We start from the raw sequence: 15444 nt of genomic DNA on the forward strand, positions 1-15444 counted from the left end.
TTTGTGCCCATTCCAAAGAAAGGTGATCCCACAGAATGTAGAAATTATAGAACAATATCATTAATATCGCACACAAGTAAGATCTTACTGAAGATAATTCAGAAACGTTTGCAGCAGTATATTGACAGAGAACTTCCAGAGGTTCAAGCTGGATTCAGAAGAGGACGTGGAACAAGGGACATCATAGCTGTTGTCAGATGGATCTTGGCTCAAGGCAAAGAATACCAGAAAGATGTTTACTTGTGTTTTTATTGACTATGCAAAGGCATTTGATTGTGTGGATCATGACAAATTATGGATAACATTGAGAAGAATGGGAATTCCCGAGCACTTGATTGTACTCATGAGGAATCTGTACCTTGACCAGGAGGCTGTCGTTCGAACAGAACAAGGGGTCACTACATGGTTTAAAATCAAGAAGGGAGTGCGTCAGGGTTGTATCCTTTCTCCACACTTATTCAATCTATATGCTGAGCAAATAATCCGAGAAGCCGGACTATATGAAGAAAAACATGGTATCAGGATTGGAGGAAGAATCCTTAACAACCTGAGATATGCAGACGATACAACTTTGCTTGCTGAAAGTGAGGATGACTTAAGGCACCTACTGATGAAGGTTGAAGAATACAGTCTGCAGTATGGATTACGTCTCAATATAAAGAAAACAAAAATCCTCACAACTGGACCAATGAGCAGCATCACAATAAATGGAGAGAAGATTAAGGTTGTCAAGGAATTCACGTTGCTTGCTTCTACAATCGATGCCAACGGAAGGAGCAGTCAGGACATTAGACGACGTGTAGCATTGGGAAAGTCAACTGCGAAGGAACTGTTTCAAGTGCTGATGAGCAAGGATATCTCCTTGAGGACTAAGGTGCGCCTGACACAAGCCATGATATTTCCAATCACCTTGTATGCATGTGAGAGCTGGACAATGAATAGGGAAGACCGAAGAAGAGTTGATGCTTTTGAGTTGTGGTGCTGGCGAAGAATGCTGAAAGTACCGTGGACTGCTAAAAGAACTAACAGATCTGTCCTGGAGGAAGTGCAGCCAGAATGCTCCTTGGAAGCAAGAATGGCCAGACTTCGTCTCACCTGTTTTGGTCATGTTGTAAGAAGGGACCATTCCCTGGAGAAGGATGTCATGCTTGGTAGGGTGGAGGGTCGACAAAAGAGGGGGAGGCCTTCAGGGAGATGGATTGATACGGTGGCTGCAATGATGGGCTCAAGTATAGCAGGGATTGTGGGGCTGGCGCGGGATCGGGCAGTGTTTTGTTCTGCTGTGCATGGGGTCGCTATGAGTCGGAAACGACGGCACTTAACAACAACAACAACATGCTTTTGAGAGTTGAGTGAGGCAAGTTCATTCTCCTTGAAGCTTACACCAATATTTGGTTAAGTGGCTTAACTTTTCTAAGGGCCATCCTAGAATCAAGGGAACCTGAAAGTCTATCCTAAAATCCTCCCCTTATTGTAGGAAAAAAAATTGTTTCCCTTTACTGAGCATCTACTATATGCCAGGAACCATGCTATGTACATTTTCTTCTTATTGTCACAGCAAAACTGTGTGGCAGGCATGCTATCAGACTGGAGAAATTAGAGGGATAGTGTGATTGCCCATGTCAAACACCTTTAAGTGGTAGAGAGGGATTAGAGCCCAAATCTCTGGATTCCTTGTCCAGGGCTTTCAACACAACAATAGTATGCTCCTCCACCACACTCCTGGGGACTTAGTGTGAACTGTTTTTGTACAGGGGTTATAATTAGTTGTCTGGTCCCAGTTGCTTGCAGGGTAAACAAGGTCTGATAAACCCACAATGCTGTAAGTATTTATTACATTGCAACCCAGCTGCCAACTGTCTAACCATTTTAATAAAAAGCTATTTTCTAAGGTTTATGTTTTATTGCATGTATGACTCCCTTATTGGTTAGCATTTTGGAGTTGTGGAAAAGGTTATGAATTTAGAAACTGGCTGCATTCATATCATATTTAAAACTTAATGCTATTTTATTAAAGACATATGGGCCTCCAAAGTACACATATTAAATGTCATGTAAGAAAAGTAGCAGTTTAAATCATGGTCAAATTCATTTTTGACGTGACTCCTGAGGCTTCCCAAGATCTGAACTATTTCTTTGTAAATCTGGCAGTTTAACCACACTCATAAATCACTTTCAAAGCATATTATTTCTTAATTTTACTGCATTAGAAAGCATTTGGCCTACACAGTGAACTGTTTGTAGCAGTTATGTGAACAAAGTTGCACATTTAGTGATATAATGTGTAAAGGAACAGGGGAGAGAACGTAAGGAAGGAAAAGTGTTTTATTCTTTAGACTGCTTTATTCACCTTATTCATATTTACCTAAGCAAACACACTTCATAGTGCTAAGATTAGGCCTCTGTAATCTTAAAGTGTGGAATTTGTAAAAGTTCATAGTGAGGATTTTTCTGAACACAAAGAAGGGAAAATAATCTGTAACTTATTGTTTTCCAAAACATCCCATGACTAAAAACTAGAATGAGTGCAGAAATTAGACTTCAACTCTCTTTCTCTTTTGTTTTTTAAATTTCTTTAACATTACACTGAACTGAAACCAATTTTTTTTTTTTAAAGTTGCTTCATGTAATACAGCTCCTGGTTGTTCACTAATTATCCAGAGATCCAATATCTCAACCTTGGGTTTCAAAGCACTTCTAATGATAAAACAATATTCTTTGGACACATGTAACAAGCCCCCAGATTTCACTCCCCAATTTTACCCATTTTACTATCAGGCAGGAGGGGGTTGATTCCAATGACAAATTCCAGGATCTAAACATTGGCCATGATTTCCCATTCACCAAGGGATTTGGAGGAGGATTTAAGAGAGTTGAGTCCGAGGTCACCCAAACGAAAGAGCTTAAGGGTTTATATCTGCACCAGGCACTCTTCCCCATTTGGGCTCTATGAAGAGACATCTCTGACTGTTGCCTGCTTGGGGCTGCTGCACTATCTCGCTCCACTATGGAGGAACCTCCTCTGTAATCCACCCTATGTTGTTGTTAGCTGCTGTCAAGTTGGCCCCTGGATCATGGCAACCCCTTGCATAACAGAGCTGTACCACCCCCATGATCAGTTATGCACTGGGCCATTGTGATCCACAGGGTTTTCACAGGCTCATTTCAGGAAGTAGATTGCCAAGCCTTTCTTACTCGTTCATCTCAGTCTGGAAGGTTTCAGCATCACAGCAGCAAACAAGGCTCCACTGAGTGATGGGTGATGGTTGTGCAGGAGGTGCACTGGTTGAGAACAGAACCCAGGTCTCTTGCACAGAAGGCAAGAATTCTACCATTGAATGAGCACAGCTATACTAAACTCCCTTTCCTCTTTTGCCACTGGCTCACTCCTTCATCCATTACTGCAAGATCAAAAGGCCTTGTGTATTGTGTAAGTGCCTAGGCAGATGCTCAAACTCGGAGGTCCGGGGCCATGGTAGGATAAACACAAGGCTTTCTCTTCTCATATTCCTTTCCTTTAGCTATTTTACTCTTATCAGGAAATAGAGTCTTAGGAAAAGTCTTAGAAAGACTTCATTTAAATATTAATCACAGAAAACTTGGTTAACCCACCAGGAACACAGGGCCACTGCACACCTCTCCCCACCTCCATGCCAAAATTGCCTACCCCATGTTCACCCACAGAAACTGGTGATGGCACAGCAATGCCATCAAAACAACAATAACAGAATATACAGCACAATACACTATCTGCCCCACCAGAGATGGTATTAGCTCCTTACACACATTATCTCACTTAATCCTCACAACAAACTTGGAAGAAGGCATCACATTCTCTTTTTTTCATCATGGATAAACTGATGGTAGGAGGTAGAAGGTTAGCCTTTAATCCAAACTGAAACTAAATCTTGCAACTTGGAGATGGCCTGCCCCTGCCCCCCAGGGGAATACCATACCTGACAATAGCCCATGAACAAATTAAGAGTCATAGACTTTCTATGGACTATAATAGCCACAATAAATTCTGATTTTAAACCTTCCCAAATGAACAGCTGGAGGCAACTTCTTGAATCATGTCAAAAACAAAAGTAGCTGTTGGGTGGTGAGGAGGAAAGAATGAAAACGGGCCAGATAAAACACGGGAGAGCCCACTGAGCCAGATAGCCTCTGCGACAATTCAAAATGTCAGCAAAAAACAAGAGGTGACTCACTCGGAATTCTGTTCACCAGTTAAAAGCTTCACAACATACAAGCCCCACTTAAAATTCCCCACTTCAAAAAAAGAACAGGAAAAAAAAAAAAAAAAAAAAAAAACCCTGCTTTGGAGCCTAGACAGAGAGCATTAGTTCTCTGTTGAAAAGAAATAATGAGTTCTAATTCAGGTAATGCAGCTCAAAATTTACTGCCATATTTTAAAATGCACATGAAAAATAAAATTACCCTAAAATGTCCTTGGTGAAAAGGCTGAGTGTAATTGCTATCACTGACAATGGCACTGAACTTAGCTAAATTAACATCAAAGGAAGCCCCAATTACAGAGCATCTGTGTGTTATTGATGGTGCCCTGTCTGTTAATCTAAGACACTCTACTGTAAGGAGCAGAAAAGCAAATAAAAGAGCTAATTGTACCACAGGTCTCAGGAACCCCAAGGGCAGGCCTGTCCTATCATGCCCATGGAGCTCCACTTTGCTTGGTCAGAGTGACAATAATGGAGCATTTGGAGTCGTAGTATGTACATGGGCCCTGAAAGTAAATTGTGGTGACCACAGGCAGAAAACAACAATGAAGAGGCAGAAACACACTTTCTTCAAAGTTGTGGACAACTCTCAAGCTGGGATCCAACAGCTATCTGGGCATTTGGATACTCTGGGAGGTCTTGAAAGGATAATAATAAGAGAGTAGGAGGAACTTGTCAGAAAATTGCTTTCCTCAAGAATAAACAGCTTGTATTTGCTCCTCAAAGAACAAGTTGGGTGGGGGTGTTGCTTCTCAGAGAGAGATAATTTTTTGTGTGTGTGTGATTTGGGTGAAAATTACAGAGCAAATTCACTTTCCATACAGCAGTTCACATACGTTTATCTCATGACATTGACTACAATTTACCACAATGCAACAGATCCCCTCTCACTTCCTCCTGGTAGTTACCTCTTCCCTGTGTCTATTCCTCCATGCACTCCTGCCCCCTGAGCTGTCTCTCTGTGCATAAACAGCCCTTCTTTCTCCCATGATTGTTCTCTCCAAGGAGTGTATCTACATCAGGTAAATGTTCACCTCATATGCCTGTCTTTTGTTTGGCTGGAAGCCACAGGTGTGGGTTCAATTCCAGATCTGAAGGGCAGTGTTCTGGTTACCTAGTGACGCTCTGACAGGAATATACCACAAATGGGATGGCCTTAATAAACAGGAGTATATTCTCTTACAGTTTGGAGGCTTAAAGTCCAAGTTCAAAGTGCCAGGCTCTAGGGGCTGGGTGAAAGCCTCTCAGCCTTGGGCTTCAGCTCTGCCTCCATCTCCCGGGCCACTGAAGCTACAGGCATTTCTTCACTCAGACAGCTGCTGACTGCTGAGGCTGCCAAGCCCAAGGTTGACAAGTAAAAAGGCACAGTTTCAATTTTACCAAACCACACGGCAGGCCATTAATTCATTATAAGTCCCCAGGTCATCAGAGCATGGCAGACTGCTGAACAATGACACAGCTACATGCAGGGTTCAAGTGTGTCATAAGCTAGAGACCATTCCCAAGGCTTCTCCTTATATACAGGAAGTGGACCACATCAGAAAGGCAGCTACTCAGCTGCTTGTGGTAGATCCCACCATGGAGTTGATTGCCAGTCTCATCATGGGGAATAACTACCACCAGCTGCCCAGCCACTCAACCAGGCCCAGCCAACCTGACATACAAACAAAACTACCACAGGCAGCTAGGGGCCATAGTCTCAGTGGTTCCACCAGGCTCTATTGGACCAGCAAACCTGGTCTCCCCCCCCCCCTTTTTTTCTTTTTCCAAATGATTTTGAGTTTTGTTCCATGTTGTTCTCCCTCTCTATCCAGGATCTCCTACATAGATCCCCCTCCGAGTGGTTGACAGTGGTAGCCGGGCACCATCTAGCTCTTCTCGTCTCATAGTTGTATAGGCTGCAGATCACATGGTGTACCAGTCACTAGGACTAATTCTTTCCATAAATTTTTGGTTTTCTTTATTCTTCTTTGCTCTGGATGAGGAGAGACCCATCATTGCATCTACATGGCAGCTTGCAAGCTTTTAAGATCCCAGTTGCAACTCGCCAAAATAGGAGGTGGAACAATGTTTTGTGTAGTATGTTACGCCAATTGCGATTGATGTTCCCTGCAACTATGGTCCCGACCCCACCAGTTCAACTACTCGGTCCCTCTGGGTACTGGCTGTGACCAAGAAGTGACTACAGCCTTGTCCCTTGTCAGCTCTACTATACACCTGGGAATTCTTACAGATCATACAAATACTCTTATAGGACCATTGTCTGCCAACCCTACACATGGTCTTAGCTACACTCCCCGTTTCATAGACATACCTAATAGTTCAGCCTGTCCATCCATCTATCCACCCATATACCCATGTTTGCTTTCACTAACAACGCAGTACTATATGTGCAAAAGGGTTTATCTTTGCTGTCTGTACCTCCCATGTACCTTCAATGTAGAGATAATTTAAAACATGAGAAGGAGCCCTCTTCTTGCTCCTGGCCCCTCACTAAGCCTGCGGTAGGAAATGCCATTAATTGAGCTCCTACTACTTACTGGTACTTATCTGGTACGTATCTCCCTGGCACTCATCTAGATGATACCCTGAAAAGTATATATTGTAGCCATAACAGATCCAACCAACTTTTATCTCAATCCAACTTAGTGAAGACTTTTGATTCCACTCAAGTTGGATCACTTAAGATGATCTGCATACTACTTTGCCTCTTAGGCTTTTTCAGACAACAAAAAGAGCAAGTACATGTTAAGTATCAGAAATATCTTTTTCATCACTAAGCTTGTGTGAATTTTCTTTTATGTCTTATTCTTGAAGTCACTTGTCTTGCCTGTTATTAATTGCAGGCTATTAATAGCAGGTAGTTTAGAAATAACCAGAACTCAAGTGCAGAGAATTAAACCATATCACCCTCACGTTTTCTTGCTCACTTAGACATGGAAATGCAAATCATGTTAACATGTAATCAAAGTTAAATTCAGAACAATGTTCATGATTTATCTCTAGTGTCCTGGAATCTGTGTGGTTGTCCACTGTCACTTTCATACTTCAGGCCCCCTTGCCTTCTAGGATACCTACCCCCACACACACTTTCCCCTTCTCCCCAGAGGTTCAGTTCCTACAATCTGATATTTCTATGGGCCCAGAAGGGACTTTCCAAGCAAAATCAAACAAACCCAATTCACTGCCATCAAATCGATTCTGACTCACAGTGATTCCCATTGGGTTCCCAAAGCTATAAATCTCTACGGAAGCAGACTGCCTCATCTTTTTTCTGTGGAGTGGCTGGTGGGTTCAAACCATTGACCTTTTTGTTAGCAGCTAATGCCTTAACCACTGTATCACCAGAGCTCCTTTCCAAGCAAAGCAAACTTTATTAAGCTTGTTGTTGTTGTTGTTGTTATGTGCCGTCGAGTCAGCCCTGACTCATAGCGACCCCTCCTTGGGTTTCTGAGGCAGTATCACTACGGAAGTAGGATTGCCCAACCTTCCTTCCGAGGAGTGGCTACAGGGTCCAAAAGACTAGAAAGCAAGGCCATGGCCTGACTTAGGGGTGGAAACACTAATACTATCATGATCCTCTCTTCACTTATACATCAGCCACTGAACTTTTTTCTCTGTTCTTAGACAAGTTATTTCTGACCCACTCTTCCTCATCAATTCCTAACCAATAAAAGGGGAGGGGAGGGGAGAAAATCATGTTAAGATAAGGTGTCATTCAAGCTCACAGATGCACCTGCTGCTCGATAGCCAGCTCCCTGTCCAGCCTTGAAGCTTCACACCGAACCCAGGGCAATGTTAGATTTAAATGTGGGTAACATAAGCACTCCAACTTCATTCTTGAAGACTCTGCTTTCTTAAAGAAATATCTTTATTTTTTTCTCCTTTTTTCCTTTCCCTTCAAGCTCAATTTTTAAAAATAATAACACAAATGCCTAAATTTCAAAAGCAAAATGCCATAAAGCCCTTTTCTAAAGTTTATCAAGAAAATATCCAGCTGGTATGTGCAGGTTACAGACCTGACTGGCCATCAAGGCTCCATCTCAATCATGACCAGAGTTCACATGAAGACTTCTCATGGCCCGGTTAAGAACTTTAAAGTTGTTCCTTACAACTAAAACCACCACCACAGGGGACAGTGTTTAGGCAAGAACATATCAAAGGACTTTTGGAATATCTTGGACCCTGTAAGGATAACTCATGAACCAGAAGTAGCATAAGGCTGGCTCCTATGAGGTAGAAGTCAAATACACCCCCATTCTCTAACTTCTCCTTTTGACACCAGTCATTCCCCTCAGTGACTTCTTTCTCTACTGGATTTGGTAATGCATTGAAATAGTCACAAAAAACTCATGGGAACAACATAACTGCAATGACTTTAATAACAGAGAAGGATGTAAACGGAAACAAAGATAAGTAAAAGGTGAGGTTTGGGAGGGGTCTAAAGTGAGAACTATTTAAGTTTTAAAGGGCACCCATTTATACTTTCTGAAAACCAATGGTCGTTCTCATTCATCAGGAAATTTTCAAATAGGAAACTCAATGATGTCTCTTAGCAGGTTTGGCTATTAGTCACCCCTCTCAGTTCTCAGCCAGGTTTTGGTCTTTACACTCTGCTGCCATCGTCTGAGGCTGCTGGTTGTCTCTGTTTCTTCTGGTATCATTGCAGCTGCTCCCTTCATCACTCTCTGCTCCATGGGCCAGCTTATCCACCTCCACAGACTACCTTGGTAGCCAACTTGCCCACTGCATCTGTCTCTCTTGGTCTTTGATATTACAACCCTTGACCCATATTACAGCTCTTTTATTTGGGTCTAGGACATTCTCCCACCACTCGTCTGTCAGTTTATTGTACTGTGGTGGTTTGCGTGTTACTGCGAACCTGGAAGCTCTGCCATCAGTTTTTCGAAGTACCAGCAGAGTCAAGCACAGTGGACAGATTTCACTAGAGCTTCCAGACTATGACAGACTGGGAAGAAGGACAAGGCCTTGAAACACTGATATACTACTGGAAAACTTCATGAATAGCAGTTTGATGTAGTGCCAGAAGATGATCCCCTCAGTTAGGAAGGCACTTCAAATATGACTGGGGAAGAGCTGCCTCCTCAAAGTAGAGTTGACTTCAATGATGTGGATGGAGTAAAGCTTTTGGGACCTTCATCTGCTGATGTGGCAAGTCTCAAAATGAGAAGAAACAGCTGCAAACATTCATTAATAATCAGAATGTGGAATGTACAAAGTAGGAATTTAGGCTCTCCTGGACAAAGTGCAGCTGGAATGCTCCTTAAAAGTGAGAATGTCCACACTTCATCTCTCATACTTTGGTCATGCTATCAGAAGGAACTAGTCCTGGAGAAGGATATCATGCTTGGTACAGTAGAGGATCAGTGAAAAGGGGGAAGACCTTCAATAAGACAGACCGACACAGTGGTTGCAATGATGGGCTCAAGCATACCAAGCCCTGTGAGGATGGCACAGGACGGTGCAGTGCTTTGTTCTGTCACACATAGGGTCATTATGAGCTGGAGTCAACTCAGTGGCACCTAACAACAACAACAGGAAATTCTCAGCACAGAGATCTCAAATCTAAAGGACGTACTCCTCTCCAGGTTCTTGTTGATCAAAAGGTCCTCAAAAACTCCTGCAAGATTGCCTGCTTTTACAGGGATACTGCTTGACAATCTTAGGGTATATCTTTAGTAAACTGACCAATCCCTTAGGTGGATTGTAAACTGACCAATTCTATTGGGAGGATTTGCAAGTCTTCTTTGAGGTTAGTAAACTGACCAATCATTGGCAAGCCACTTATATGGATACTATACTGACCATTCACTTGCAAAATTATAGCCCAACCAATTATTTTGGGAGAATTACCAACCCACAGTCAGAAAGGCCATATAAAACCCCATTGCACCACAGACCCATTGCCAGAGGAGTTATTATTGTGTCTCTGCTAATGTTCATTTACTGACTTTCTCTTCACTCCAACATCTGAGCTGCCACTGAATGTATTCTGGGTATTCTTTTTACTCACATATTAGAAAAGTTTCTGTGTATCTAATAGCACACTACTAGATAGTCAGTTGACTGTCAGGGTGGCCTTGCTAGCCTAATTAACTAAGGATCCAGAAAGCCCATGGAAATTTGAGCTGTGATGCTAACAATTGCCATTATGTACTCACTGCTGTTAAGTTGATTGCAACCCATAGAGACCTTACAGGACAGAGAAAAACTGCCCAATTGAGTTTCCAAGCTAATCTTTACAGAGGCATACTGCCACATCTTTCTCCCATGGAAAGGATGGTGGGTTTGAACCTCTAACCTTTCTGTTAGCAGCCACGCACTTAACTACTATGCTACCAGGACTCCTTCACAATTGCCATTCGATTAATTAAACCTCAAGTTGTGCTCTGGTTTAAAGCCCTGGTGTGAGTGGCCAGGGAACAATAGAGTGCAGGGTGTGTGGATGGGATGGCATGCATTTATTAAGTTTCTGCAAAAATACTACTGTATAATGAACAACCCCAACATCTTAGTGGTTTACAACAAAAACATTTATTCCTTGTTCCAATTAGCTGGGGTGGTTCTGCTTCAGGATTCAGGTCAGGTTCAGGTATTATCAATATATTTCTCATTTCTTTTCATACCAAATGGCAGACACACAAGGGGGGTGAGTGGAAACACGTAATGCCCCTTACGGCCTTGGCTCACAATCCGCATGCTGTCACTTCCACTCATATTCTGTTAGTCAAAGCATCATATTGCTAACGCCAAAATCAATGGGATGGGGAAGTGTGCTCATTCCTTACAAGAGAAGCCATGGAAAGGACAGGGCAAAAGGAAAACTTTTAGACAAACATGTAATCTACCACACTGGTCCCAGTTCTCAAGGTCAGGGGGCTGGAGAAAGCATCCTGGAGATCCTTACCACACTTTCCATACTTAATAAGAGCTACTTAGGTCCATGAGCCTCTAGACATGTGTCCAAAACACTTTGGACAAAAGCAGGCATTTTGGATGCCATAAAGAGAAAGAGTGTGGAACTGAGCCACTGGGGTGCAGTGACAGCTGATGGCTTCACCAGAGACTCAACGATATGTCACTAGGCATTGGGCTTAGTGGAGAGTAGCGTCTACAATGTGCTCTGTGCCTTACTAGGCCCCAGGGACCTTTGGAAGTGGCTCTGAGAGGCTACCACAAGCACCTACAATTTTGTTTCACATTTTTGTTTCACTTGCCTTTTCTTTCTAATATGGATTTCAATTCTCTTTTCATAGGGCTTTGCCAAGACCCTGGAAAGCTGGGAACACAATTGCAACACTTATCCCTGATTTCAGGGGGTGTTGACTCAAATTCAAGACATTGAAAAGTCATTGCCTCCAAAGAGTGATACTTGAATGCATGTACATGAGATGTGGGCGTCCATGGTGCTAAAACTGGAGCCATATAAAATCCTTAAGTGATTCCCTCTTAAATGAATGTGGCAAACTGTGAAATCAGGAATAAGGATGAAAAACAAACAAATTACAAATTTTTGGCTTCTGAAGCTATTTTGAAGAACATCATCTAAGCAGTTTCCAAAAAAAGAAATAAAAAATTTCCTTCCTTTCAAAATTTTCTATCAAATAACTGAAAATAGAATCTGACTGTGCTTTCAGACAAGAAACACCTGTATGAAAGCAGAAAAGAAACATAAACACCAACATATTCAGGTAGTTGGAAATACCCAGAAAATCAACTGAAATTTTTAGTTTTCTTCTGAATGTTTGGCATTCTGGAGAACTTTCAACATAAACTAGGCTTATCACCTATTATTGCACTGCATTTATTTATGGTTTATAATACTTATTTACAGTATACCCTGGTTTTATGTAACAATATATTTTTCAAAACATTGAGCGTAGAGTAAGTATTAGTAATTGTAATTGATCTAGGAATAGTTTCTAACAAATGTTGCAGGTTAGATATTGTATGGGTTAGATACTATAGGGGTACAAAAATATCAAAAACATATGCACTGTGGTTTAGAACAAGGTGGCACTTAGTAAAGTAATATGCTAGTGCTAAAAAGGCAAGAAGGCCGCATCTTCTGACCTCCTCTAACTGCACAAGAGGAAGACAGAGTCACTATCAGTAACCTGAGGCCTGTTTCTGCAAGGCCAGACATGCTGCCTCCCTCCAGCCCCTTCACCAACCGTTCCTCCCAAAGCACCCACCACCTCTCTCCTGGGTTTGATAATTTGCTGCAGTAGCCACACAGAACTCACAGATTATGGGGTTTATTAAGGAAGTACACAGCTACAATTCAAGTTCAGAAAAAACACTCAGTCTCTCTCCCAGCCCACTGTCTTTCAGCCAACAGTCTCTCACAGTCTCTCACTCAACAATGCGTGTCTCTTGCTTCCCTTTCCCAGAAGCGTTTGTCTCTTTCAGCAGCACGTCTTCCTCAACCAGCAGTCAGAGAGAGAGAGAGAGAATGCCTTCTGCCTCTAGGAGGCCTCCTTTTGAGCCCAGCAGAGTGGCCAAACCAACCAATCATAACATCAGAATTCTAAGCACATGAGAGAGAGCGGGAACCTCCCAGAACACTGTTTTGTGACACTCCCAACAGAAATACCCCAGGTGGAAAACTTTAGCAATCAGGAACTCCTCAGTTGCTCATGGCAAATTCCACCGCAGAGTTTACAAAGACTCTAGTAGCGTAGTGCCTAAGGCACTTGACTGCTAACCAGAAGGCTGGCAGTTCAAACCCACCAGCCACTCTTCAGAAGGAAGGTTAGGCAATCTACTTCCGTAGTGACACTGCCTCAGAAACCCAACGAGGGGTCGCTATGAGTCAGGTCCGAATCCATGGTACATAACAACAACAACAACAGATGGGTAGAAAAGCCACACTAAGTAAATTACTACATCATAGCTAGCCATAGAAATGTGCTCCCCAGGTCTTTCAAAGCCTGATTTTTTTGGAAGTAGACTACCAGGCCTTTCTTCTGAGGTGCCTCTGGGTAGACATAGAACATCAATTGGACACACATGGGTTGCCATAAGTCAGAATTGACTTAAGAGCTGGTTGTGGTGGTGGTGGTGGTGGTGGTGGCAGCCATTAGTGAACCAAACAGGCCCCTAGGCCTTTATGTTACAGACAAAAAGTATGATAGCTGCTAAGGGAGGGAAAGTTGCGTTTTAACTATTTCGGGTTTGTGGAGTACCCCAACATGCTTTCTGAGAAAAGATATTTTTAAATTATTTTTAATTTCCTAAAAGCAATAAGATGAGCAGAAGATTCTTAGAGAAGAAAAACTCAAGGGAATATCCTGAGGAGTGATGGGGAGTGTATAGCTTCAGATCACACCTTTGCCTCCCCCAGAAAAGCTACTCAATGGAAAAGCCAAGAGGATAAATGGGCATGGGGATCACGGCAGACAGGTGTCGCTGTAATAAATAAATCCCAGGGTAAATCTTTTTGGGAAACAAACATGCTTCCCAGAATCTACTTTTTCCCCTCAATGCTCAGGTTACATTTTCTTAAGGCAAAGATCTCTTTCTTGCTTTTCCTGATGATCATGTTGAAGTAATCAAAAAAAAAAAAGAGAGAGAGAGAGAGAGAGAGAGAACTTTCACGACAGATCTTCCAATATGCTCTACTGTTCACATATCCTTTTGGCAAGTACTTACTGAGACCTTTCTATAGATCTCACTGTTAATAGGTCACTGCCATAGGTGCAGGAACAAAATAGGCAAAGTTCCCGCCTTCCAGGTGGATGAAGCTGACATCCAGTGGATGCGCAGGTGATCCTTGGACCAAAATAACTTCCAGTTTAGGTATAACAATAAAAATATTTCTAGAAAGTGCATGTACTCATCAGTTTATTCCTTTGAAATATCACATCTCTCTGTCTTTTCTCTTTCTTTTATTCTGTCTTGTGTAATGTGTGTGTGTGTGTTGTTGTTGTTGTTAAGTGCCATCGAGTCGTTTCTGACTCATAGCGACCCCATGCACAGCAGAACGAAACACTGCCTGATCCCGCGCCAGCCCCACAATCCATGCTATACTCGAGCCCATCATCGCAGCCACTGTATCAATCCATCTCCCTGAAGGCCTCCCCCTCTTTCGTCGACCCTCCACCCTACCAAGCATGACATCCTTCTCCAGGGAATGGTCCCTCCTTTCAACATGACCAAAATAGGTGAGACGAAGTCTGGCCATTCTTGCTTCCAAGGAGCATTCTGGCTGCACTTCCTCCAGGACAGATCTGTTAGTTCTTTTAGCAGTCCACGGTACTTTCAGCATTCTTCGCCAGCACCACAACTCAAAAGCATCAACTCTTCTTCGGTCTTCCTTATTCATTGTCCAGCTCTCACATGCATACCAGGCGATTGGAAATATCATGGCTTGTGTCAGGCGCACCTTAGTCCTCAAGGAGATATCCTTGCTCCTCAGCACTTGAAACAGTTCCTTTGCAGTTGACTTCTCCAATGCTACACGTCGTCTAATGTCCTGACTGCTGCTTCCGTTGGCATCGATATAAGCTCTAGTAACATAGTGCCTAAGGCACTTGACTGCTAAGCAGAAGGCTGGCGGTTCAAACCCACCAGCCACTCCTCAGAAGAAAGGCTGGGCAATCCTACTTCTGTAGTGATACCGCCTCAGAAACCCAAGGAGGGGTCACTATGAGTCGGGGCCGACTTGACAGTACATAACAATAACAACAACAACAACTATATATATATATACACACCAAAAGAAACCAAATTCACTGCCATCGAGTCAGATCCGACTCATAGCGACCCCTCCTTGGGTTACTGAAGTAGTATCACTACAGAAGTAGATTGCCCAACCTGAGCCCTGGTGGTGTAGTGCCTAAGGCACTTGACTGCTAACCAGAAGGCTGGTAGTTCAAACCCACCACTCCTTGGAAGGTAGGTTGGGCAATCTACTTCCATAGTGATACTGCCTTGGAAACCCAAGGAGGGGTCACTATGAGTTGGAATTGACTCGACAGCAGTGAGTTTTAGATTGTTTTGGTTTATGTGTGTGTGTGTGTGTGTGTGAATATATACAACCACACACACCCCATGTTGTTGTTAGTTGCTGTTGAATCAGTTCCAAAAGAGGGCAACCCCATATGTGCAGAATAGAATTGCTCTGTAAGTTTTCAAGTCTGGTGATCTTTTGGAGCAGATTGCCAGGCCTGTCTTCTGAGCC

At 42.8% G+C, this 15444-nt stretch overlaps 1 protein-coding gene across 1 annotated transcript in view; it reads right to left on the reverse strand.

The window, feature by feature from the left end:
• Positions 1-11892: 11892 nt before the first annotated feature.
• The window catches only part of LRMDA (leucine rich melanocyte differentiation associated), a 41685-nt gene continuing 38133 nt past the window's right edge, over positions 11893-15444 (reverse strand). Inside the window, exon 5 of the mRNA XM_007957500.1 lies at positions 11893-11907. Within this exon, the coding sequence (XP_007955691.1) occupies positions 11893-11907 (15 nt within the window). The remainder of the gene's footprint in view (positions 11908-15444) is intronic.

This window comes from Orycteropus afer, unplaced genomic scaffold (genome assembly GCF_000298275.1).
Source record: "Orycteropus afer afer isolate SDZICR_OR568_19922 unplaced genomic scaffold, OryAfe1.0 scaffold00752, whole genome shotgun sequence".
NCBI lineage: Eukaryota > Metazoa > Chordata > Mammalia > Tubulidentata > Orycteropodidae > Orycteropus > Orycteropus afer.